Source organism: Ovis canadensis, chromosome 20 (genome assembly GCF_042477335.2).
Source record: "Ovis canadensis isolate MfBH-ARS-UI-01 breed Bighorn chromosome 20, ARS-UI_OviCan_v2, whole genome shotgun sequence".
Lineage (NCBI taxonomy): Eukaryota > Metazoa > Chordata > Mammalia > Artiodactyla > Bovidae > Ovis > Ovis canadensis.
The window spans coordinates 65,709,455-65,735,830 of NC_091264.1; the positions used below are offsets into that span (position 1 = coordinate 65,709,455).

The following is a 26,376-nucleotide window of genomic DNA, read 5'->3' on the forward strand; positions in this document are numbered from 1 at the left end:
CAGGCGGGTTCTTATCCACTGCACCACCAGGGAAGCCCACTGGTAGTAATGTTTGTAAGTCTGATGTGTATTGGTTTTTAGAGTTTTAAGTCTTCCAGAAAAGACAAATGGGTGAGTCTCTACTGTAACTGTGCTTTTTTTTTTAAACAGTTTAGACTATGCAGTGACAAGGATAAAGGACTCAAGCAAGCTGGAAGTAACAAGGCCTCCTTAAAGTCACACCAAGCACATGGGGTCCACCACCTCCGGCGACTCTGCGGCGTGGCACGTTCTGTCCAGACAGCGAGAATTGCTGTCCTTGACCTGCCTGCATTCTCTCTCTGTGTCTGTCCCCATCTGGGTCTGTATCTGGGCATGCTGTTTTGCTGGAGGAGAGTGTGAGTTAAAGATCCCAGGTCCTGGCAACTATTTTACGAAAGTAAAGGGGAAAGTAAGTTACTCTCAACGGCCTCATCGAATTATAATTGTGATCATTAAGTTCTTGGTGCCTCTGTTTTCACAGCAGATGTAAAACTGGGTCCCCTTTTCTGGCGGGAGCATGGGGGCCTGCCTGGTTGCTTCACACTGTTCCGGGTCCTGTTGTTGAGTGAGCTGTTATTCCCTCTGAGGAATTTTCAGCTGTTTTTTTAAAACACCTGGACTTCAGTTAGAACCACCTTGATAGAAACGTGCCTTAACTCTTCCGTTTCTCTGAGGACCTTGCAGGTCCTGGCTTGTCCCCAGCTTAGGTCTGATGACCGTAGTGCTGCCTGTGTTTGACGATATCCTAGATACTGAGAAAGGAAATGACCTTTGGCTTTTCCTGTAGGAAGTTGATGATGAATCTAAAGTGAAATCCACAAATCCTCTTTGAACCTCAGTGTCTTTTTCAAGCACTCTGTCTGCTGCTGAAACTCTCTTAAGTATTCACAGAATGTGGCTCCTGCTCTCTTCACTGTGTTTGGTCAATGTAATAAATCCAGATGGGTCTAAAATGTCAGGCATTGCTTGCGTTCTCTTGTTGGCCACAAAGACTTGGAGGTCCATTAAAATCACACTTTCTTCCTCTGAATACTCAGCAGTCAGGTTTCCTGAATAATTCATTCTCGCCTGCAGTGGTTGTATGAAGTTTATATTTAGAAGCAGAGTCCTTATTTGGCATCGACTTTGCCCCATTTTGGAAGTTTATTTTAAAAGAAGCAGTTGATGTGTTCTGGCTAGTATTTGAAAAATGTAACCGATTCGTTCAGCTTCCAAAACAGCAAAGAGAAGAGAAAGAGCATCGTAGAGTCTCAGCTTGTGGCCCATGAGCTAAAGCGTAGTTAGGGGTTTTTCCACCCAGCCTTCTCGCTCTGAACAGTGCGCAAGCCCAGGGCGTCAGCTGTCTGGGAGTGGACGAGGCCTTAAGCCCTGCCGTGCCGCTGGCCCTGCATGTTGGGGCTCACACTTCGTCAGCAGCTAGTGACTCTGCTTCCCTTCTTCTGCTTGAGGTGGAGCAGGACGCTGTGGTCCTGCCCCCCGCACGTCCTCCACCTGCCTTTTGTCCGTGGAAAAACTTTGGCCAAAGCATAAGTTTAATCAGATAAATGAGGGACTATAGCAACAAAGGGAAACAGTCCAACAAGACTAAACAGGAATAGTTTAGTCACTAAGCAAAGGGAAGGCCTCTAGTTCCGCCTCAAGAGCCGCAGGTGGTACTCCGAGCCGTGTCCTGCGAGCTGTCTCATAGATGCTGAGCCCCTCCAGGTGGGGAGGTCAGCTGCATGGTGCCCGGACGGTAGCCAGGACAAGAGCTGCCGCAGTTCTGAGGACAGGCCTCAAGGACATGGGAACAAACTGACCCTGTAACTGAAGATTAACTGCCCACAACAACCAAGACAGCGCCGGCCAGACCAGCTCCGTGTGGGGAGTCTCTGCTCACGCTCACTCTGCGCAGTGTCCAGCTGGCCCTGCTCCCCCAGGGCACTCTGGCTGGGACAGGGCGTCCAGCGTGCAAGCTCTCCTGACACGGGAGCCCAGCCGCAGGTGGCTGGTCTGGGCGTCCGACTCCTCATTGGTGACCCCTCTCTTCCTGAGATGTCGGATGTCTGTGCTTTTTCAGGTTTCATCTGAGCTGCAGATGACTTGGCTTTCCACTCCCGCCCTGGAGGTTTCTCTCGTGCCTGCTCCCTGCTGGGGCGGTTTCTCCCTGTCCTCTGAGCCACACACGCGCCATCGTTCAGTGTCACCAGCCGCGGCTCCGGGCCGCGATATCCGTCCAGAGCAGACGTCCCGGGCGCTCCCTGAGCGTCACATCGGCGCTGTCGTGCCAGTGGAGGGCCAGAAAATCAGCTTTTTCTCAGCCGACGGGCTGTTGCTTCCCAGTGTTTATCCTCAGATGGTCACAGAGCAGGTGGGGTGGTGGAGAAGGGTGACTGCGGGCATGCAGAGGGGTCGGGATGGAGGGGGACTGCGGGGGCCCAGCACCCGGGGGCCAGGTGGGGCTCTGTGTCCTGGGGAAGCCATGCGAGGCAGGGGGGGTGGTGTGCACACTGTCTTCTCAGCCCAGGGCCCCGCTCTAGACCCAACTGACCCAGTAGGTCTCAAATCTGGCCATGCCACAGAGCTCCAGGAAAGGCTTGTGTGTGTGTGTATGTGTGTGTGTGTGTGTGTGTGAGAGAGAGAGAGAGAGAGAGAGAGAGATAAAAACCTAGTAACTTTGATTCTGTCAGCTGCACCAGGAATAATTTTACTAGCAAGAAGTGTAACTATTTTAAAACTAGGAGGTTTACCATTCCAACCTGGAAGCACAGAAACACATCTTCTCTTTCTGTTGGGTGGTCAGTTTCTGCTTGCTCATTCAGAGACGTGGTTCCCAGCCCCAGAGGCCTGTGGGAAGCTTGATGGGAAAGAACTGTGCACAAAGATGTCCATTATTTGATGTTAGCTGCAGAAAACCACAGTCTTAATTTGCGGAGCGCTGGTGTTCCGTGGGAGGAGAACTTGAGAACCGCTGAACTTGTCTGATCAGTTCACCGGAGCAAAACCTGGCCCCCGTGCACCGCGCCTCACTCAGGATTTCGAGGTCACGTAGCTGCAGGCGGAACCAGGACTGGGGCTCAGACGCCTGCAGGCGGAACCAGGACTGGGGCTCAGACGCCCACGCTGTCAGCTCTGTTTCCCAGTTTCGGAAGACGGCTGCTTTTCTTCTCTTTAATAGGCACTAGAGTATGTATCCGAGTGGCTCTGCGGCCAGTTTAGTCTCGAGAGGTTTCTCCTCTGAGAGCAGTGGCCTTGTCAGGCACAGACAGTTCCCTGTGCCGCTGCCACGCCCCTTGGCAGAATGTCATTTTTCTTGGTGACTGGCGTGGTGCAGGGCGTGCCCGCAGTGAGCTCGCTGTTCCGCCACTTACCTGCGGCAGGCCCCGCTTCCGACTTTGTCGACAGGGCCTCCTGTCATCAGTGACCTGCTTGGTTGAGGACTTGGCTTTCTTTTTATTCCCCCCCACCTTTTTTTTTTCTCTAATAGCCTGAGTCACAACCAGGAAGTCCTTTGAAACCAAACCCTTATTTGTGTTTCTGGGAGAGTTCGGGAAATGGTAACTCTGCTTAAAAAGGTGCTTTGGTTTGGTTTCCTCTTTCCTCCGTTTCTTCCCTCGCCTGGTGTGAGAGTGTGAGAGTTCGCTCTGCCCCAGAGAAGCCATCCATGGGTCACGGGCGGGGCACCCAGGGTCTCCCTGGACGCCTCTGGGTCAGCGCTTCGTGGTACCACTCTGTTATGAGGTTGAAAATGAATCTCCAGTTACCCCCAGATGGAGACCAAGTCCTTAGAGAAGCGCGTGGAAGCCCCTGGGGCCTTGCTGGGTCCTGTTCTCGACTCTGACTAGAAGCCCTGTCCCCGAGACATTCAGCCCATGGCCCCAGGAGGTGCTCTGTGGATACCTGCTGCCTCTCAGGCTGCTCAGCGCTGAGTGAATAGCTTGCTTCAGCCGACGAGTGAATAGCACGCGTAGGTTTAGAGGTCAGACCCCAAAACAGCCCTAGCAGAGTGCTTTTGGCAACGGTTGTTATCACTGCAAGCATCCTGGCGAGCTGCACAGCGTGTGTGGCGAGAGTCAGAGCAGAGATTCAGGAGCACGACGCTAATGAGCACGCTGGCCATCTGTGTGGGCTGAGGAAACTGTTGTCTTTCAGAACTAATTTAAAAATACCTATCTAAATTAGTTGCTTGGAGTTGGACATCAGACCCTGGTTGAGTGCTTTCTGTCTGAGGTGGTTTCCAAATCAAGCAGGGTCATCAAAGCCTCACCCTCCAGGTTTGTGACGGGCCTGGAGGGAGGCTGAGTCTGTGACACCCAGGGTAGGATTCTCTCCCGGGGAAGGACCGCTGTCCAGAACCTACCCTTCTCTCAGTTCAGATGTCGGGTGTGGCATAAGCTGCAATTCATAAATGAATTGTCTATAAACTAGTTTATAAATTGCAATTTATGAACTGCAATTAAAAAAACTATTGTAATAATCTGTTGGGAAATATAGCACTACTTATTTTTATAGGGAGCAAAATTTACATTTGAATTTTAAAATTTATTTTAGAATACATTAATTTTAGGCTTAAATAGATCCAGGTTGCCTCCATTGACTGTAAAAGATTTATATTCTATATGTAGGTAAGTGATTTTTCATTGGCTTCCTTGTTCATTTATACTCCAATGCATGGTGGTAATCTATTGTGACTACCAAATGGCATATTTGTACATAATATTTACAAAGGCTCTTAAAAAATCATTTTTGGCTTACATTTAGTGTGTGTGTGTGTATATATATTTCACTTCAGTTCAGTCGCTCAGTCGCGTCCGACTCTTTGCGACCCCATGAATTGCAGCACGCCAGGCCTCCCTGTCCATCACTAGCTCCCAAAGTTCACGCAAACTCATGTCCATTGAGTCCGTGATGCCATCCAGCCATCTCATCCTCTGTCGTCCCCTTCTCCTCCTGCCCCCAATCCCTCCCAGCATCAGAATCTTTTCCAATGAGTCAACTCTTCGCATGAGGTGGCCCAAGTATTGGAGTTTCAGCTTTAGTATCAGTCCTTCCAAAGAACACCCAGGGCTGATCTCCTTCAGAATGGACTGGTTGGATCTCCCTGTAGTCCAGGGGACTCTCAAGAGTCTTCTCCAACACCACAGTTCAAAAGCATCAATTCTTCGGCACTCAGCCTTCTTCACAGTCCAACTCTCATTCCATACATGACCACAGGAAAAACCGTAGCCTTGACTAGACAGACCTTAGTCGGCAAAGTAATGTCTCTGCTTTTGAATACACTATCTAGGTTGGTCATAACTTTTCTTCCAAGGAGTAAGCGTCTTTTAATTTCATGGCTGCAGTCACCATCTGCAGTGATTTTGGAGCCCCCAAAAATAAAGTCTGACACTGTTTCCACTGTTTCCCCATCTATTTGCCATGAAGTGATGGGACCAGATGCCATGATCTTCGTTTTCTGAATGTTGAGCTTTAAGCCAGCTTTTTCACCCTCCTCTTTCACTTTCATCAAGAGGCTTTTTAGTTCCTCTTCACTTTCTGCCATAAGGGTGCTGTCATCTGCATATCTGAGGTTGTTGATATTTCTCCTGGCAATCTTGATTCCAGCTTGTGCTTCTTCCAGTCCAGCGTTTCTCATGATGTACTCTGGAGAAGGAAATGGCAACCCACTCCAGTATTCTTGCCTGGAGAATCCCAGGGACGGGGGAGCCTGGTGGGCTGCCGTCTATGGGGTCGCACGGAGTAGGACACGACTGAAGTGACTTAGCAGCACTCTGCATATAAGTTAAATAAGCAGGGTGACAATATACAGCCTTGACGTACTCCTTTTCCTGTTTGGAACCAGTCTGTTGTTCCATGTCCAGTTCTAACTGTTGCTTCCTGACCTGCATACAGGTTTCTCAAGAGGCAGATCAGGTGGTCTGGTATTCCCATCTCTTTCAGAATTTTCCACAGTTTATTGTGATCCACACAGTCAAAGGCTTCGGCATAGTCAATAAAGCAGAAATAGATGTTTTTCTGGAACTCTCTTGCTTTTTCCATGATCCAGCGGATGTTGGCAATTTGATCTCTGGTTCCTCTGCCTTTTCTAAAACCAGCTTGAACATCTGGAAGTTCACGGTTCACATATTGCAGAAGCCTGGCTTGGAGAATTTTGAGCATTACTTTACTAGCATGTGAGATGAGTGCAATTGTGTGGTAGTTTGAGCATTCTTTGGCATTGCCTTTCTTTGGAATTGGAATGCAAACTGACCTTTTCCAGTCCTGTGGCCACTGCTGAGTTTTCCAAATTTGCTGGCATATTGAGTGCAGCACTTTCACAGCATCATCTTCCAGGATTTGAAACAGCTGAACTGGAATTCCATCACCTCCACTAGCTTTGTTCGCAGTGATTCTTTCTAAGGCCCACTTGACTTCAGATTTCAGGATGTCTGGCTCTAGATGAGTGATCACACCATTGTGATTATCCGGGTCGTGAAGATCTTTTTTGTACAGTTCTTCTGTGTATTCTTGCCACCTCTTCTTAGTATCTTCTGCTTCTGTTAGGTCCATACCATTTCTGTCCTTTATCGAGCCCATCTTTGCATGAAATGTTCCCTTGGTATCTCTAATTTTCTTGAAGAGATCTCTAGTCTTTCCCATTCTGTTGTTTTCCTCTATTTCTTTGCATTGATCGCTGAAGAAGGCTTTCTTATCTCTTCTTGCTATTCTTTGGAACTCTGCATTCAGATGCTTATATCTTTCCTTTTCTCCTTTGCTTTTCGCCTCTCTTCTTTTCACAGCTATTTGTAAGGCCTCCCCAGCCAGCCATTTTGCTTTTTTTGCATTTCTTTTCCATGGGGATGGTGTTGATCCCTGTCTCCTGTACAGTGTCACGAACCTCCGCCCATAGTTCATCAGGCACTCTGTCTATCAGATCTAGTCCTTTAAATCTATTTCTCACTTCCACTGTATAATCATAAGGAAAATACAACCAAAATCTCTCCACCACCTGTTATGTTAAAGCAAGCCTGATTTTCTATCCTTAAAATTGGGCTTGGTTTAACATAACAGGTGGTGGAGAGATTTTGGTTGCATTATGTAAAGTGTCAAAGTTCCCGAGTGCTGAGGGGAAGCGTGCTGAGTCCTCCTTTCATCTTACTGAGCCCCTTGGTCTGTGATGGCTCGCCCGGCATGTCAGTACCGGCTTCCGTCTGCCCCTGCAGAGTTAGCCTTGCGGAGTCTCGCTGTACATGGCTGCGTTTGTCACGAGCATCCGTGGACTGGGAAGGGCCCTGCCGCTCCGCCGGCGGGACAGGGGGCTGGTAGGACGGACACCGAGAGGGAGCTTGCAGCCGTCTTGTGGCGGCTGGAAAAGGAAGAGCCTCGGTGCCCATATCCGGGTGTCCTGGCGGGAGGACGGCTCGAGAGGGGTGCTCCCTGGCCCAGCCCGCATGCCCCGCATGAAGGAAGGGCAGGCAGGTGGCGGCTGTGTGCAGTCACACGATCAGCAGGTGTCCGGGGACGTGTCTGCTGAAGAGCGCCCAGCTGTGACCTGTGACTCTCACCAAAGCTGCAAGTTCCCACGTCTAGGTCCTGTGAGGCCGTGTCACGCGGGAAGCACCATTTTATTTTGAAATCAAGATGGTATGTATTTGAGATGGATTGGAAATCTTGCTTCATCTTTCTTCAGTTTTTAGGGGAAACAAACCCAAACAGTTGTCCCGGGACACCTGTGTTCCAGTCTTTCCGGACGGTGGAGGCGTTTCCTTCCTGTAAGTCAGGGCCCCTCTCGGGGAGGTGCTTGAGTGTGGCCTGAGGCAGACTTGGCTTCTGCCTCGCTCGCGGCCCGCGTGTGTCCCATTGTGTGTGCTCCGTAACGTCCCTGGTCTCAGTGCTGCGGAGAGTCGTGCATGTGTGTTCTCTGTGGGTTTGTCCGTAACCTTCCTGGTATCAGTGCTGTGAAGGGAAACAAGGCTGGGGACCAGCGCGGCGAGAGGCGGCGCCTTCGGGGAGGCGCTGCGGACGCGCTTCCAGGCTGGGCTTTGCCTTCCCTTCCCCTCGGAGGCGACGGCGCGTCCGAGCCGTGTCAGGTGGGCTGCTCCCCGCAGGGGCGGCTCCCGGGCCAGGCCTGCCCGGACGGGTGTGTGTTCTGCTCCTCACCTCACCCTCACCAAGCAAAGGAATCCCGCGGACGGGAGCCAGCATCGGTGTAGGCTGAAACACATACTTGCATTGGGTAATAGAGGCATTCACAAATTCCGTTTTTTTTTCCCTTACACAAAGCAGGCCAGCGGTGAAACCCTTTTGCAAGCGCTCCCCTTCATCTCCGACTGACGCAAGATGCGTCGTGGCCTGCGGTTTGCTAATTACCGAGGCCCCGAGTTCCTTGGCAAGTCTGTCCTCTGTCTGCAGGCTTCCTCTTGGCAGCAGAAGTATTTACTCACACGATAAGACGAGCTCTGGCCTCCTCGGTGCTGAGATGCACCGTGCGCCGGGCCAGCGCGGGTCCCGGGCGCCCGGTTAGCCGTCCTGGGTCGGCGGGCGGAGGCGCGCAGCTTGACTGTGAGAAACGGGCCGAGACCGCCAGTGCCTTCCCCAGCCCGGAAACCACCGAGCGGGGGTCCTCGCTCAGAAAGAGGCGCGCTTGTGCCCCTGGGCGCGCATCCTGAAGCCCGGCCCATAGACAGGCAGTCTTGGCCCTGCCCAGCTCGGCGGGCTCAGGACTGGCTTTGGAACACGTCGTGCTGTTTGGATGCACAGTAAGGTCTGAGCAGCTCTGTCCTGGGATGTCCTGGGGCTGTGAGACAGCCTGGGCTCTGCTGCTGTTCCAGACAGGGCCGTCAGCGGTGCCACCTCTGCACTGGACTCGGAGGCAGAACTCCCCTGAAATACAAGGAAATAAAATTTGCTGTGTGCAGGGAGAAGCCCGCGGACAGAGGAGCCTGCTGGGGTGCAGCCCACAGGAATGTGAAAAGGCAGGCTGAAGCAGCTGAGCGTACAGGCACGCGCGTGTGCACGGGGAGGGAAAGAGTTCTGGGTTAGTTCTGTGCGTCTCTTGAATAATCGCAGCTCGGTGATGACTGAGTTCTCTTTGCGAGGTTAGCGACGTGGGCATAACTACGGTGCTTGGCTCTTCTTTAAAGTTCAGTGCCTCTGGCTTTCTCCTCATTTTAGTAGGACCTGGGAGAAACTGCGGGTTGCCGTTTGGTGGAAAGAAAATAAACAGGAGCATCTTCACCGTGGAAATGCGAAAGCGCCCCTGCCGGGAGACGAAATGACATGTACTCTTAAATACTTTTTTTACCCTCATTTTCGAATCATCTTCTCTACTCCTTACCTGACTTTAGGGAGAGAAGGAGGCCACTCCTTTTGTTTGTCACATTGTGAAATTTAAATTTTTTTTTATTATGAAAAAAATAAAATTTCAATACAATCTTATTTTACTAGTTATCAGAGACGTGTTTTAAGAACACATTTTTAAAAACCAAAGACTTTTTAGTTTACTGTGAAAATCAGTTTCGGGCGCGTGCCCAGTTCTTATTAGCTCACTAGTTTATTTCACGGTTTATTCGATGAGCATTTGCCGTGGGATAATACTTCCAGGCGTGGCCTGCTCCCTTCTAGGACTTAGAATTTCTTAATAAAAAAGAATCAATGCTATTTTATGAGTAAGAACATTTTTTTTTCAGAATACAGTAATAGGCATGTACGTATAAATAAATTACCTCTGAATTCATTTCAGGTGATTGAAAAATTTTCTGCCTCTAGTATTTATCCTTCACAGTTTGCCTTGAAAGTCAGTTGTAACACAGCTTACAGTTATGGGGGGACCAGTTTTTAAAGTACTGAATAATATTTTTGATTTTCTAAAGCCAGGGGCAAAAAGTGGTAGAGGGTGAAAAGATTTAAAGAACACTACAGCATCCATTTTGATTTACCTTAACGTTTAGCAATAACTTGTAAGTATCCTCCCTTCCTTGAGTCTTTAGAAAAAAGTGATCCTAATACTTTAGATAAGTGCCAAACAGCCTCAGTTGTCTTTTGTGACTGGTCACTCTTTATACCTGTTTGACTCTGTAAGCAGATTGGTCCAAAGTGCCTTTTCTGACTTTTTCACCTTATGGCCGTTGCTTTTGGTTTCACATACGTTTGTAAAATCTTCACAAAAACGCCCGTTAGCAGCCATCCCGCTCCTCACCCTCCGCTGCGGCCGAGGACCGTTGGATGGAGCTCTTGCTCGGGAGGAAGCTGGCATCACAGCTCTTCCTCGCACTTCATTTTTCTTAAGGGTCTGGTTTTCGCAAGTGCTCGGTAATAGGAACGCCTGTGCACACGGTGCCCGCATTGGAAACTTTTAGGGTAGTTGTGTTCTTCTTATCTTCTGCCTGGGACACCGTAGTCCTCTGTCCGTCAGGAGACGTTAGGCTGAAACACCGAGCTGTCATCCGTGGGCAGCGGAAAGTCAAGCGCTTCCTTTCACGAGAGACACCCAGAATCAATCTGGGCCATTTGGTCACAAGGCTTGGCCACAAAAGATACACACCCAAGTGATAATTGCCTTTCAAGTCTGTTTGTGAAATGACTGAGTTTTTGGAAACTGTCCACTTTTCTGATTTCTTTGTTAATTGTGAAATCAGGAGGCAAAACATCATTGTCTTTTTTCTGCTTTCTCATCTCCGTTTGTATTTTGCCTTTAAATATAATTACTGAGCAACAGTAGAGGGTAGCCTGGTTATACGTAACCTCTCAGTGGGTGATGACATATCCCCCGTGGTTTGAATCATCCGCGTTGTATCACACCGGGCACGTGAAGTCTCACTTAAAGAAGTTAGTCCGTTTCTCTCAGTTGCCCGTGTCGTGGGAGGACCTGGGGATGAGCGTCCTTTCAGGAAGAGCCTCCCCTCTGGTTTGGGAAAATACTTAAAAAATAAAGCGTGGTTACATGCATTGTGCCTTGAAAAAAATGAAGAGCTGCTGTGAGAATTCATTAGTCTAAGTTTTGCTATCAGGTCGAGCATGTGAAACAGGTAAAAAGCTCTAGGCAAGCCATGGACTGCATCTCATTTGGCTCAACCTATTGCAGGGTTCTTTGGACTCGCCAGTTTGGTCTAAGCGAAACTTCTAAAAGAATTTAAAAAAATTTGTTTTCTTTTTGTGTCTTCTCAATAGGAAGCTTTTATCTAACTTGCCTTTAGCCAGATAAAGCTCAGCACAAGATTAGGTTTGGCCAGGAGCTCAGGTCCTTAGTGATAAATAGTTTGAAAAATTCTGTTTTCACTCTGATCATTCGTATAATTATGTCTCAATGCGTGCTCTTATCGACATGTTGTTACTCAAATACTATAAACTTAGAATTAGTTGTGAGAGCGAGTTTTGAGTGGCACCAGACGGAATATCTGCATGTTGAGTGGCCTAAGTTTAGGTGGAAAAAATTCTTTACTGAATTTGAGTTGGAAGTGGAGTGGGTGCATACTTGTGGTCATTGACTTTCTTTCCTATCCTGCGTGCCAAAATCAGAATTACAGATCCCAACCACTTCCCGGTACCTTAATTTAATTTTGAGGATAAGAGTGCTTTTCAAACATTGTTTTTGTGTGTTAGTTAATGAAAGTCATTAACAGAAATCTGAACAGAACGTTTATTTAAAGTGCCACTTTGATATTGAATAGAATTTCTGAAGTAGACATTAAAGATTTCTCAAATAGGATCATTGTATGTATTCACAGCCATTTTCCTTTTAAGTCCAGAAAAACTGTGCAGTGGGCCAACATCTTAAGAGGAAAGACTAAATATTCTGTACGATTCATATCCACTTTTGTCTCTAAAATCTACCATAAATATCAAATCTCTTTCTTTCAATTTCTAGCAAATGTGATCATGACTTGGGGTTGTAGGTGTCATCGGGAAGAGCAGAGAGTACTTAGAGAGGAGGACCTGGAAGCAGCCTTACTAAATGCCTTCTTGATTTTCATGCAAAAGTGTTGATGGACGAGGCAGAAGGTCTCTGCCGTCACGTTCTTCCCTGGCCCTCTCTTCTTGCCTCAGAATGCAGGTTTCATCGAATCTTTTAAGGATATTCTGATGCATAAGCCTATGCATAGCCTTTAGAACGTGCATGAACGTTGCGTTCTGCGTAGACGTCTGCCACGGGCAGGAGTAGCCATTCTTGTTTAAGTGCAAACGTGCAGCTGGTGAGAAGCATGCTGGTGGCATCTCCTTTTGATCTGTGTCTGTTCCATTTTGCGCGGGGGTCAGTGTCGTCGCGAATGTGCTCATTGTCTGTTTATATGTATGTTCTCTGTTAACTACCTGTTCACAGCCGTGCCTGTGTTTCCCACTGAATGAGCTTTCTTCTCAGATGTGTTCTTTCTGTGTGGGGACTGTAGCTCTTTTTGTCATGTTGAAGATAGCTTCCCCCCTCCATTTTCTCGTTTGCCTTTTGACTATCTGGTATTTTTTGGCCCTAAAGATATCTTTACTTTTTCCTCGTCAGTCATCAGCCCTTTCCTCTGTGATCTGGATATTGTGTCTTGTTAAATATGGTCCTTGCTCTAAAGTTATAAATACCTTTATCCATTCTAGTGTATTTAAGATTGTGTTTGTCAGCTTTGTTGGGCTTGGAATATAGTTCAGTATCAGGACCGAGGCAAGGCTGTAACTTTATTTTTCTCCTAAAGCACTGATTTCTCAGCGTCATTTATTCAAGCTCCATCTTCTCCACATTGGTTGAAACTTGCCCCCGGGTCTTGCCTGCCTCGGGCTGCATCGAGGTTCTGAGTGCGTTGCGATGCCTCTCACCTTTATCAGGCTCTCATAGTGTGTAGCTCCGTGGCTAACATGGGTCAGTCCCTGCTGATCTTGTTCAGGATTCCCGTTCATTCTTCCTGTTTGTTTGACTCTAGCATATAATTTTGTCACTTTCTGTCCCAAACCCGATAATCTGGCATTAAATCAAGTTCAAGGTTAATTAGGGTTAGTGGATATCTCCATAATGTTGAATCTTCTAATCCAAGAATAAAGATCATCCTTGGCTATTTTAAAATACCTCTTTTTATATATCTTTGACATGTTTAAAGTTTTCTTTATATGATTTCTGTTATTAATAATATCTTACTATTTCTAGGTGTTCAACTTTCCTTGCTAGTATAAATAGGATATTTCCCCTCAGTATAATTTTATTGTTTATTAATTAGAAAGCTCTTGATTTTGATTAATAATTTTGTAACCAGGTAATTTAATAGATGCTTGTTTTTAAGTATACAGTTGCATCATCTGCAAAATGACCATTTCTAGGCTCTTCCTCATCTGATTTCATTCACTAGTAGCAGGAGGAAATTCTTATTAATTTAAACTCTTTCACATTGACCAATAAAATATTTGGAGTGAATTTAGCTTGAGTATAAATAGCCTTTTAAGGATGTTAAAAGGCTTGAATTTAGTTTTCTATCTAATAAAGGGTATTTGCATGCTGTTTATAAAAATGTGAAGTCGAAGTCTAAGGGGATAACAATATGGACCTAGCTGTTTCTCTGCAGCACTGATATTTCGTATTAGAGGAAGGCCTGTGCTTCTGATGGGGACCTGTCAGCTTGTGTGCAGCCCATCAGTATGGTGGACTTTTACCGTAACATGCAGACTTTAATTCGGAAACTAGTGGAGATTAGCAAACGCCGGTGTGGAGCAGTGTCTCTGAAAACCGCTGGGGAGGCAGCAAGAAGCATTCTGAGTCCGCTTCAAACGGATAGCTGTGAGCTTGTTTACCTGGGAAAAAGAATTGGCTCCATCGCAGCCTGTGCTTTCGTGGCTCACATTCGTAAAGACAGCACAGTGATCTAGAGGAGGAAGTGAAAGCAGTGCAGAGACGCTGTGGAACTCTCCTAGAGAGAGAGATCGAAACTGGGAAAATCAAGTGTTCTGTGTTAGTACTTGTACATATCTGCCAGGAGCAGTTTTCCATGCATTTTGTTAGTGCTTATTAAATAATACTGGTAAGAGCAACACTCCCGAAGGTCACGGGGCAGATACTGCGGAGACATCCAGTCTGTTGAACGTCATTTTGTTTTAATTACTGTCATTATTAATCTGAAACAATTGCTTCTTTTAGGTGAAAAATAATTTCAGAGATTATTTTCGAGTTCAATTTCTAATTTTGTAGATGAGAAAGCTAAAACCAAACCAGTGGTTTCCCCAGGACAGTGTGACAAATGGCAAAGCCTGTTGGGTGGGTCCCTGCCCTAGAACCCCAGGGGGGTGGTTTTGTGTTGGTGAGAGGAGCAGTCTTTCAGCGGCCGGGTCCCCTCGGAGAGGCGCGGGCCTACTTCCTGCCTGTTTGGATCCCGTCGGCCGGGTCAGTTCCTGGTTCGGCTCGCCTCTGTGCACCGACTCCTCAAGGGAACGGCGTGGACCAGTGCTGATCCTTCCCCGGTGCTGCGTCCTCGGTGGAACGAGCATTTTCTGGTGGAAGTGATAGAATGCACACCGTGACCAAGAATTCTGAATCATGGCAGTTTTAGCCATAAGACCGTCTTGTTATTAATTAAAGAAATAATAAATTTCAGGGCTAAAGCTACATAACAAGCCAACATGGAGGGGCTTCTAAGTAGTTTTTTCTTGTTTCTAAAATGTATGAGGTACTTTTAAGACACTTAGGAAAAAAAAAAAACCAAGAAAGAAAAAAAGAAGAAAACTCCGGACCCGAAAGGCCTGGGCTCAGAGAGCGCACCCGGCCTGGGCTGGGCTGTGCTTGCGCCCGTCTGCCCGCAGCTTGTAAAGTGGGTTAAATATAGCCGCAGCTGGTTCTGGGGAACAGCAAATAGGAAGAGAAGGGAAGCTGGAGGCGTGCCGGTGAAAATCACTTCAAAGGAATCTATTTTGACGCTTCTTAAAGGCGTCTTTGTCGGCGCGCTTTTAAGCAGCGCCCTGCGTCCTTGAGTCCAGGCGGGGCCGCAGAGCCGGCTGGGTCTGCAGGCTGGCCTGGAAGCGCGGGCCGCCGCCGCCTCGGCTTCGCTGCGTTCCTTCCCGCCCTTCTCTCTTGAGGGACCTGCGCTCGGGTGCGGCACGCCCCTTGCTTAGCGCACGCGCACGTCTGTTGCCCGTCAGTTCGCCCGAGTTCTGTACTGTCCACCTGGTAGGCTCCAAAGAGCAGGAGGCGTGCAGATGGCCCCGAGCTCGGTAGCAGGTCAACACATGAGAAGGGGACCCATCTCGTCCTTATTCCCCTTTTAATGGTGCCCGCTAAACGGATGGCTTCTTCCAACCGCACTCCTGGCACTCCAGTGACCCTTCCCGGCTAACAGGAAAGTCATCGTCCCCCTCTCCTCTCTTCCTTTCTCCTGGGTAGAGCCTGTCCTTCCTGAGCTGTCGGAGGCAGCCTTGGACAAGCAGGAAAGCAGTTTCCATTTGTTTTCGTCTGTGTTCCATTGTCAAGGTCTCGATCTCCTCCCTAGTGGGGTGATTGAAGTACTTGACCTCTGAGGCCGTCTCCACCTCTGATTAGTGACTCGTGACCGTGTCGACGGTGCTCTGGGAGCCCAGCCAGGCAGTGGTACCTCCGCGGGTGCACCTGAGGGCTTCCAGAGGAATCCGCAGGAGCTATCTCTCCCTTCTCTCCTGTGGGTTCCTGGACCTGCTCTGCCCCCTGGGTGCCATCTCTCCCCCAGAACTGGTGGGACCTGGGTCCCCGAGAACCCCTGCCGCCCCTGCCTCAGGTGTGGGCAGGCGCCCAGGCTGGCGTTGATGCCCGGCTGCCTGACTTATGACTCCCAAGTGTGTGCCGAGTCCCTGAATAGATCCATTAACTGGAGGTTTTCACACACTCGCTGAGTCACACCAGCCTTTCATTTACTTTGGATCAGCCCCGTTAGCTGGGAACTGAAGGTTTTACTGCTCGAGAAATGCTTTTGAAACGTTATTTACCCTGTTGCTCACTCAACATCTGACAGAAATGTGAAAGTGCTTCCAGGGATAGTAAGAATGTGTTTCCAAACACTGGACTGGAGCAGGGGGCTTGGCTGCACCGTGTGGGGGCCCTGCTTGGAGAACATCTAACATGCCACCTTTCCAGAGGCTTCACACAGGCGTCTTTTAAAAAAGGGATACTCCTAACATATTTTAAATGTGAGTCAATATATAAATATTTTGTTAAGACATCTTGTCAGCAACACATCTATTTCATTATGTATAACATCTAAGGACTTTTAGTTTCTAAGTTGCTAAATTATCTAGAATGCTCAGGGGAGTTTTTCTACAGCATTTTACTAGGCTTGGAGATACCTCTGTATTCTCTTGAGGACCTTAAGAAAAGCCCCATTTTGTAGTGTGATCTGCACTGTAGGCAAGAGCTAAGCCTCTGTGGAAAGTCTCAGCCTGGTGCTGCTGTCCCGTGGTGGGTGGTGATGGCCGCGGAGACATGGCTGGGGCGGAGCCGCGCTGATAATGTGGGGGCTTCAGGGTGAGGGCTGGGCACCGTGCAAGGATCTCCACTGTCTGAACGCCAGACGAGAGAGTATTAACTCCAGGGCTTCAAAGTTACAGCAGTCTGAATCTAGGTCTTTCCTCCCCGCTTTGGAATATTATCAAAATATCCTAACCTGTTGGACCGAGTCACTGGAAAGTGTAGGCTCAGAATCGCCTGCCTCCATCTCAGCTGTAGCCCACGTCACATGGCTGTGAAAGGAAGGGCTTTGAACGTGTGTGTGGGTTCGTTTCGTGTCTCGTGGAGCCCGCTGGGCCAGGGCATGTGTGTGGGCCGGCTCCGTGTCTCGGTGGAGCCCGTGGGCTGGACCGTGTCCGTGGGCTGGCCTCGTGTCTTGGTAGAGTCCACTGGGCTGGAGCGTATGTGCGGGCCGGCTCCGTGTCTCGGTGGAGCCCGTGGGCCGGCCCTGTCTCGTGGAGCCTGTGGGCTGGACCGTGTCCGTGGGCTGGCCTCGTGTCTTGGTAGAGTCCACTGGGCTGGAGCGTATGTGCGGGCCGGCTCCGTGTCTCGGTGGAGCCCGTGGGCCGGCCCTGTCTCGTGGAGCCTGTGGGCTGGACCGTGTCCGTGGGCTGGCCTCGTGTCTTGGTAGAGTCCACTGGGCTGGAGCGTATGTGCGGGCCGGCCCCGTGTCTGGTGGAGCCTGTGAGCCGGCCCCCTGTCTTGTGGAGCCTGCTGGGCTGGAGCATGTCCGTGGGCTGGCCCCGTGTCTGGTGGAGCCCGTGAGCCGGAGCGTGTGTGCGGGCCACCCTGTGTCTGGTGGAACCCGTGAGCCGGTCCCCTGTCTCGTGGAGCCTGCTGGGCTGGAACATGTCCGTGGGCCGCCTTCCATCTCGTGGAGCCCGTGGGCCACCCTGTGTCTGGTGGAGCCTGTGGGTGGAGCATGTCTTGGTGGAGCCCGTGGGCCGCCCCCCGTCTCGTGGAGCCCGTGGGCCGCCCCACGTCTGGTGGAGCCTGTGGGCCGGAGCGTGTGTGCGCCCTTGGGCCGCCCCGTGTCTCGTGGAGCCCGTGGGCCGGAGCGTGTGTGCGGGCCGGCCCCGTGTCTGGTGGAGCCCGTGGGCCGGAGCTTAGGGAGCTCTGTCTTGACTGTCATCACGGTTTGTGTCAGAGCGTCACTGGTCAGCTTTTTGGCCAACTGGTAACCTTTTTTAGGTTTTGTCAAAACTGAATAGTTTTTGGAGTGTTTTATTTTTCTTTTTTGCTCCAAAATACTACCTTTGGCGAACGTATCAGAAGACTGGAGGCTTCCCCGGTGGTCTGGTGGGTAAGAACTTGCCTTCTGTTGCAGGGGACACGGGTCCAATCCCTGGTCTGGAAACTAAGATCCCACGTGCTGCGGGGCGTGTGTGCAGCCAGGAAGTCCGAGCATCTTGGCAAAAGATCCTTCATATTGCAGCGAGGACCCAACACAGCCAAATAAATATTTTAAAAACTAGTCTATCCATTTTAAAAAAATTGAAAGACCTTAGACATTCTGAATTTAAGGCTGAACAGAATAAGCTTCAGTCAGAATGGACTCCTGCTTGCCCCTGCCGTGTGATCCTGCGGCCCCGGCCCCTGGTGCAGGGTCAGCGGTGCCTCCGTCCTTCACGTCTCCATACCCGGCACCCGGGGTCTTCTTCTTCATCTCACTTTGTTAAGTTCCTTGACATCTTGCAGAGGCTGGCCCCGAACTCATCGTCACGAGTTCGCCTGTCTGCTTCTACCTGACAAGCTCCCCTTCCTGGATTTAGACGTTTAGAAGGCAGGTCACACGCTCTGTGTGAACAGCGCTGCCGTAGAAGGTTCTCTGAGGAGGAGGATGGCCGGTTGCTCAGCCCTTCGGGGACCTACTGTCCAGTTGAATAGGAAAATCACACATCTGTGTCATAATATAGCTGTTCCCCCCCCTTGCTCGGGAGGTGGTTGAGAAGCAGGTCTCTGCTTCTCAAAGTTAGGGAAGAAGTCGCTCCCAGAAGAACACCCGAAGGAGCCGTGAAGCCTGGCTTCGTCTGACATTATCTCGGAACCTTTGCTCTTCAAGGGCCGCAAGGACCACTCGTGATGATATAATTTGATCAAGTCCCGTCTTCACCCACCGTGGATCTCCTGCTGGATGCGTCCGTCCGCTGTCACTGCCTGGAGCTCAGGATGCCTGAAACGGAGCATCACCTGTCCCCCTCAGCCAGCCCACCCAGCATGCACCCTTCCTCTGGGCAGCTGAAATCTCTTCCTCTCTCCAGCCCTCTAACTGCCTGCTCTGCCCGTCTCTTACGTGGTCATCATCACCACCCATGTTTGGGACTCACCCCCTCTCCTGGACTTGGGTGGTTTTCTATTTGTCTCCCTCCTTAGCTGCTCTTCCAGCTTCTGGTCGGCCCTGCTCACCCCTGCGGACCCTGAAGCATTGCTTCCACAGATGCAGAGTTTACTGATTTAAGTTAGATGGGGCTGCCCAGGCGGCTCCCACCCGCCGGTGCAGGAGACGCAGGAGACATGGGCTCGACCCCTGGGTCGGGAAGATCCCCTGGCAGAGGAAATGGCAACCCTCTCCAGTAGTCTTGCCTAGAGAACCCCATGGACAGAGGAGCCTGGTGTGCTACAGTCCATGGGGTCACAAAGAGTCAGTCATGACTGAGCAGCTGAGTGCACGCACACACACGCAATGTACGGACCACAACTGGGTCTTGGGTTGAAAAAAACAAACCGTTATTAAAACATTTTGAGGGCAATTGGGAAAGTTGCCCTAGGATGAGATGGGTGGATGGCATCACCGACTCGATGGACATGAGTTTGAGCAAACTCCAGGAGTTGGTGATGGACAGGAAGGCCTGTGGTCCAAGGGGTCACAAAGAGTCGGACGTGACTGAGCAACTGAACTGATTAACTGGGAAAGTTAGGAATTGACTACGTTAGCGGTGCTGAGGTCAGAGGAGAGCTTCCAGGCCCCTGGGAACCGCGTGCCGAGGAAGCTCGCGAAGGGCGGAGTGTCGCTCTGTCGCTGTGTGGCCGCAGCGTGCTCCCACGTGGGTCTCCCGCCAACAGCAAAGTGAGCGCACGCACGTGTGAGACGGAGATGAGACAGGTGTGAAAACCCGCCAGCAGGTGAGCCGCATGCAAGGTAATGGGTGTTTCGTCACTTTCCTGTAGATCTGAAACTTTTTGGGATCACAAGTTGGGGGACTCCTGGTGATCCCCGCTAGGCTGGAGGCAAGGGCCAGGCCGGGTGAGAGCGCCGGGCGGGTGGTGCCCTGCGAGCCGTCTCGGCGGCCCCGCCCCCCGTCCCGCGCCTGCTGCCGGGGCCCCTTCACAGGGCATCGCAGGCCGGGGGCTCCTTTTCTCCTGCTCCTGATGTCCGGGATCAGGTCGTCCACACGGTGGTCCCTCCTTCAGGCCTGGAGGGTGGGCCGGCTCCCGGCGCCCCGCGGGCTGGTGTGCTGGCAAGTTTGGCATTTTGGTTTCTGAAGTATCACCTTGGCCTTTGCCTCCGTCTTCACAGGGTGTCTCCCTGTGTGTCTGCGTCCAAACTCCCCTCTTTCGCAGGACCCTGCTCACGTCAGAACCTGTTGTTGCTTACGTTGCGAAGTGGCATCCGACTCTGTGACCCCAGGGACTCTAGCCCGTCAGGCTCCTCTGTCCATGGGATTTCCCAGGCAGTAGCACTGGAGTGGGCTGCTGTTTCCTCCTCCGGTGGAGCTTCCTGACCCAGGGACTGAACCCGTGTCTCCTGCATTGTGGGCACGTTCTTTTACCACTGAGCCACCTGGGAAGCCCTCATATCAGAAAGAAGTGAAGTGAAGTGAAGCCGCTCAGTCGTGTCCCACTCCTTGCGACCCCATGGACTGTAGCCTACCGGGCTCCTCCGTCCATGGGATTTTCCAGGCAAGAATACTGGAGTAGGTTGCCATTTCCTTCTCCAGGGTAACTTCCCGACCCAGGGATCAGACTCGGGTCTCCCGCACTGTAGGCAGACACTTTACCGTCTGAGCCACAACCGTCTCATATCAGAATAGGGTCCACCTAGTCTAATATGATGACATCTTAACTAATTTCATCCACAATGACCCTATTTCAAATAAGGTCACAAATAACTCAGTTATTCAAATTCAATTAATTTCTGAGGCCCTGGGAATTAGGGCTTCAACAGATGTATTTTCAGGGGACAGTGTTCGACTCATAACAGGTCCTATTTTAGACTGATGTTACGCTTTTAGTAAATAGCCCCTTCAGCTTTGTGCATGAACTGTCTCTCCCCTTTGTCTCAAGGCCTAGAGGCAGACACGTGCAGTTGAAACTGGCTCGTGGTGAACATGCTGTGAAGGCCCCATGGCAAGGTCTTTGTCCAGGTGCCATAGTTTACCTCCGCCTTGTAGCAGAACACGCGCGCCCGTTGTTGGGCACTGACCTGTTCGACTCTGCTGCCAAGGGGTGCCTGAGCCTGAGACCAGCGGGACCTGCATCTGTGCTTTGGGAGTGCAGGGGGAGAAGGGGAGAGGGGGTTGGAGACAGAGAGCCGGGGGCAGAGACAGACAGAGACAGACAGACACACGGAGATGGAGACAGAGAACGCAACCAGAGCTACGCCCAGACGCCCCGGCCTGTAATTAGCTTTCACAGAAGGTGCCAAGCGGACACTTGGAGGCGCGGTGCCCGGTGTGTGGCCGCTGGGCCCTGTGGTCAGCTGGCGGCGAGTGGAAGGCGGCCCCTGCCTACCTGGCCGTCCTCCCCTCCGTCCCGTGGCCTCCTCGGCCTGGGGACCTTTGTTGCTCACAGGAGGGTGTGGAGCAGCGCTCATTTTCCCCTCCTCCCTCCCTCCCTGCCTTTTCTGAGCTTGTTTTCAGCTGCAGGTCACGTCAGCCGTTCTCCGAAGGCGGGTGCACAGTGGGTTCCCGCCTGTGGGCACGGGACCTGGTGGGCTCTGGTGGGCTAGTGCCGAGCTACGGCTTGCTGAAGATTTGGAATCTGACCCTCGCTTGGCAGTGTTTTTCTCGCAGTGGTTATCCCAGGTGCACGTGCGGCTGTGCCAGAGGCCTGGGGCCAGCTCGGGGCCTGGGGCCTGAGCGTCCGGAGGCTGTGGCTCTTCTGGGTCGACTTCCTCCCCGGTGTGGGCCTCCTCCCCCGAGGGTTGCCGTTCCCGAGAGAGTCTCTGAAGGGCCGGGGGCCTCCTGTGGGGCCTGGCCCCTCCCCGGCGTTCTTCAGTGCTGGCTTTTACGGAATCCTCGCGTGCCTTCCTTTCTGTTTTGCGTTAGTTTTTGAGTTACTTGCAGGCACTGCTGTTTTGTTCCCCGTGGGATATTTTCTTGGAAACCGCGCTCCTTTGCTCCTTCCGTGCCGTGTCTCACTTGTCACCTTCCGGAGCCCCCTCAGCTGCCTGGTGTCCCTCCCGAGAGTCTGGTGTCCCTGCCTGGAGGTGGTGGGATCACTGGGGTGGCTGAGGGGAGCCTGCAGTGCCGTCACACGGGGCGTTTCCGAAGCCGCGTTTTCTGCCACCGTGACACCACCAGAATCCAGGCTTGGGTCGTCCCTGGGTAAACTCCAGCGCTTCTCAGAGCCCTGCAGTGGTTCTGTGCGGCTTGTTCCTGTACGGTCCAGACTTAGCTGCCTGAATTACATGCCTTCCAGGATTCGTCTTGGGTCGGGATTTTCCCAGGCTTTGTCAGGGACCCCCAGTGTGTCCTTATACCGGACACACGTTGAAAAATGTGACCGAGAAGCTCCTTAAAAACCGAAGTGCGTGGTTGTGTACAGGCTGAGCCCCGTTGCTGTTGGTGAGAGAGGGCACAGCGGCGAGATGACAATGGCCAACAGCGGGCACCTGCAGAAGCTGCCCCGTCGGAGTCCGGGAGCCTGTCCTCTCCTTGTGTCTGGGAGGGGCTGGGCGGGGACAGACGCCCCCGCCTGCAGGGCCTCGGAGGCAGTGACTGCAGAGATGGCCGCCGGCTGGGTGGAGGTGCGCGCTTTTCAACGTGCAATTTCCCCGCAAAATGCTTTTTGGCCCCTCCTCTGAGTGGCAGGACCTTCCCGCATAAAAGCACCACCCAGCAAGTACGCAAGGGATGACCACCCGCACGCCAGGTGCCCGCCGAGATTAGCCAGAGGTGTGCCGCTCTTGCCCGTCCTTGCCTCGCCAGGACGCTCTTGCCCCCCGAGCGTCATCTTGGGTCACTTGATGATGGGTGGCTTTCTGGGTGGACGCTGACACACTTCTCGCTGACGCCTGTGCGTGGGCTTGACTTGCGCCGTCTTCCAGTGGCTCTAGGTCTCACGAGCCACAGCTCTCGCCCCGTGCGGCTCTTCTGTTACCTGCAGGGTCCCCGGCTTCCTGGGAGCTCCACGCTTGCAGAGAGGACTGCAGGGCCCCAGGGCTCCCCAGGTGGTGTGTCTGTCACGGCTGTACCTGTGACAGGAAGTCTCACCTGACTGTGCCAGGTACGTTTATCCCTGAAAGAAATCAGGTTAAAAAGAGCAAGAATGTTTGCAAATAGCTCAACTCTACTTATCACCAACGGTGACATTGAAGTGACACCCTCATAACTGGACGTGTAGTAAAGTGGAAACAGATGCGGCCATCAATATATGTGTGTCCTTTTGTTATTCTCATGACCCTTTTAAAGCCGGAAAATAAGAGGACACTTGCTTTTTCTTCCTCCATTAGGCAGGGCACAGATTATAAAAAGAAATGCACGAGGAAATGTTAATAAATCAGGTAAATACTAAAATTTAATAATTCTTCCCTTTTCAGTACTACTTTTTTTTTTCTTCCAAATTCGAAGTTTTCATTAAGCATGGCCTTGAACACTGGACAAAGTGCGGCTCTGTTTTGGTTAGAGTACCTGCAAAAAGTCATTTCCTCCATAAATCACTTGGGTGATTTGAGCTGTGCAAGCATGTGCTTTGCAAAGAAACAGCCCTTAATTGTGTGGACCGTCACTCTGAGCGATAACAAGAAAAGGAAGAGGAAAGAGAAACCCTGTTTTCCATTTTTGTACAGTTTTAATGTATGTGCCTATTTATTACAAAGAGATTATTTTAAGCATGAAGTTTACTTGTAATTTATTATTCACCTTTCTACAGATCTGAACCAACCTTTATCGATGTATCTGGAGCCCTGAGTTATGAAGACTTTCAGTTAGAATATTGTTCTAAACTTGAAAGAGGCTATTCACAGCAGCACTGAACTGGCCAGTTAGGCAGACCTTTCAGGGGACTTTGACGGGGATATGCTTCTTATATTTCCTTGGTTTTCTCCCACCTTGATTTTGTGCTGGAGGGTGGTGATGGATTTCCGCAGAGCACCATGCTGTCCAGCACAGGTGACGTCCTGGGGACGCGCATCTTGTTCAGTCGCTAAGTCGTGTCCAACTCTTGGCAACAGCATGGACTGCAGCACCCCAGGCTTCTCTGTGCTTCATTATCCAGAGTTTTCTCAGACTCATGTCCGTCAAGTCGGTGATGTCATCCAACCATCTCATCGTCTGTCGTCCCCTTCTCTTCCTGCCTTCAATCTTTCTCAGCACTGGGGTCTTTTTCAATGAGTCAGTTCTTCCCGTCAGGTGGTCAAAGTACTGGAGCTTCAGCTTCAGCAGCAGTCCTTCCAGTCAGTATTCAGGGTTGATTTCCTTTAGGATGGGCCGGTTTGAGTGTTTCTTAGCCTTCCTTTTATCCCGCCCTGCCTCTGCCCGGGACTCCTGCGTCTCCTGGTACACCAACAGTGGGCACTGTGACAGCCGCACAGATTAACTGGCTCATCCGTCCACGTGTGGGCCTGCTGACCCGTGTGAAGCTGGGGATCCAAGCCAGCGTGGACGTCTAGTCCTATCTCGGTCAGGAAGTGCCTGGCTTCCCAGATACTCTGAGGACTGGAGCGAGGGACTGAGGCCCTGGCTTCCTCTCTGTCCTCTGTTCCCCGACACCCATGGCCTGGTGAGGGTTTGAGGGTCACTAGTCTGTGACACTTTGCTTTGTTAACAAGTTCTGTAGAGACTGGATTTTATGTCCCAGCATTGGTGGGCCCGTCCTTACGGAGCGATTGACCCTATTTAGTGAAGCAGGTGCCATATACATCGTTACAAGTCTCTGCAGTGTGATCCTTTCTGCTTTGCAGCTGGGGTCTCCTGCGTGTGGCGTGGTCTCAGTTTGCTCACCTGTAAAATGGATGTAATGGTAGTGCCCACTGCAGAGGCGGTTGTGAAGGCGTGACAGTGGCGTGGAGCACTGGGAGCAGGGCTGCGAAGCCCGCGTGCCGAGTCAGCGCTCCCGCCTGGTGCTGGTGCTGGCGTCGTCGCCACCTGCAGTCACACCAGGTCGCACGGGGAGGCGCAGGAGCTCCAGCGCGCGCATACGATCGAGACAGAAACGGCACAGGGTTCAGACCGAAGGGGCTTGTGTTTTAAACGGGAGGGGCGGCGGGTGGGAGGCGGGCAGCTAGCCCCACAGGACGCCTCCATGCGCCACGTGTGTGGCGCACCCACCCAGGCACGCGTGTGCTCAGCCCCTCTGGGTGTGCTTCTGGGGCTGTGCTGCGCTGTCTGAACTGTCCTCCTCCTTCCAACCGTGTGGTCAGAGACGATCTTTCTGCGCCTCACTGGCAGCTCTTCCCTCTAAGCCCGCTTTTCTTACGCGTTTCCTGAAGCACAGAAAAGCGTTTGCTGTGCTGGAGTCAGAGGTGCTGCTGAGTGCTGCGCTGCGTCGATGCCCCGGAGTTCAGGGTTTTGTGTTTTCATTCTTCTTTGCTCATTAAACCAAGAGTTTACAATGATCATTTGCAGTTTGAAAGGAATGAATTTTAAGCCAGTTACCACTAAAAATCTCTGCTCACCTAGTTCCAAATATTTTTTGAGTGTCTTTTATTGGAGATAGAGATTAGTCGGTTTTGTAATTTTCTAGATGCTTAGAGAAAGAAACTAATTGAGGAAATACAGCCTACTAGAAAAACGTGTAAGAAAAACCAAAGAGAAGAATGAATGATTTCCGGAAGAAACAGGGCACACAGTCATAAACACAAAAACGTCGTCAGTCTTAATAATATCCTGATCAAAAAATGGAAAGGAAAACATCATTTTTTAACCTGTCAAGCTGAAAATATAATATTTTCTAAAATTAACTTTCTAGATGATTTCTTTCCTCTACGATATTTTATATTAAGTTTACCATTAGACACAGGACTTAATATTCGAATCTTTTGAAATTGAATGTTGATTTGAAATTAGCGTTACAAAATTTTGAGAGTGCTCATGGAAAAGAACTGAAGATGGAGTGATGTTTAGGCTGATAGTGGTGGCGGGTGTCCAGCCTCTTTCTGAAAGGCTGCGCTTAACCTTCCAGCTCATCACGGTTTCCTAGGAGGCCCTGGGCCAGCAGCAGAGCCAGGGTCACCGCTGGATGCATGATGCCGTGTGAGGCGTGTGGCGTGCATGTGTGTATGCGGTGTGCGTGTGTGCGGTGTGCACGTGTGAACTGTACCTGTGTGTGGTGTATGAGGCGTGTGGCATGTGTGTGTGCGTGCGGTGTGCAGTGTGTGTGTGCGGTGTGCACGTGTGAACTGTGCCTGTGTGAGGTGTGAGGTGTGGCATGCGTGTGTGTATGCGGTGTGCGTGTGTGCGGTGTGCATGTGTGAACTGTGACTGTGTGCGGTGTATGAGGTGTGTGGCATGCGTGTATGAGGTGTGCAGTGTGCGTGTGCAGTGTGCACATGTGAGCTGTGCTTGTGTGAGGCATGTGGCGTGTGTGTGTATGCGGTGTGCAGTGTGCGTGTGAGGTGTGCACCTGTGAACTGTGCCTGTGTGCGGTGTGTGAGGCGTGTGGCGTGCATGTGTGTGTGAGGTGTGCAGTGTGCATGTGAGGTGTGCATGTGTGAACTGTGCCTGTGTGAGGTGTGAGGTGTGGCATGCGTGTGTGTATGCGGTGTGCGTGTGTGCGGTGTGCATGTGTGAACTGTGACTGTGTGT

The 26,376-nt window shown here is 51.0% G+C and overlaps 1 protein-coding gene across 2 annotated transcripts in view; it reads left to right on the forward strand.

Annotated features, from left to right (window-relative positions):
- Nucleotides 1–26,376, forward strand: part of GMDS (GDP-mannose 4,6-dehydratase) — a 419,586-nt gene that overhangs the window by 50,795 nt on the left and 342,415 nt on the right. The window contains exon 1 of one of the 2 annotated variants that reach the window (XM_069563989.1): nucleotides 7,378–7,623. The exons of the other annotated variant lie outside the window; for it this stretch is intronic. Within the exon in view, the coding sequence (XP_069420090.1) occupies nucleotides 7,621–7,623 (3 nt within the window). The 5' untranslated portion in view covers nucleotides 7,378–7,620. Of the gene's footprint in view, nucleotides 1–7,377; nucleotides 7,624–26,376 lie in introns of those variants that run through there. 2 annotated transcript variants of the gene reach the window in all.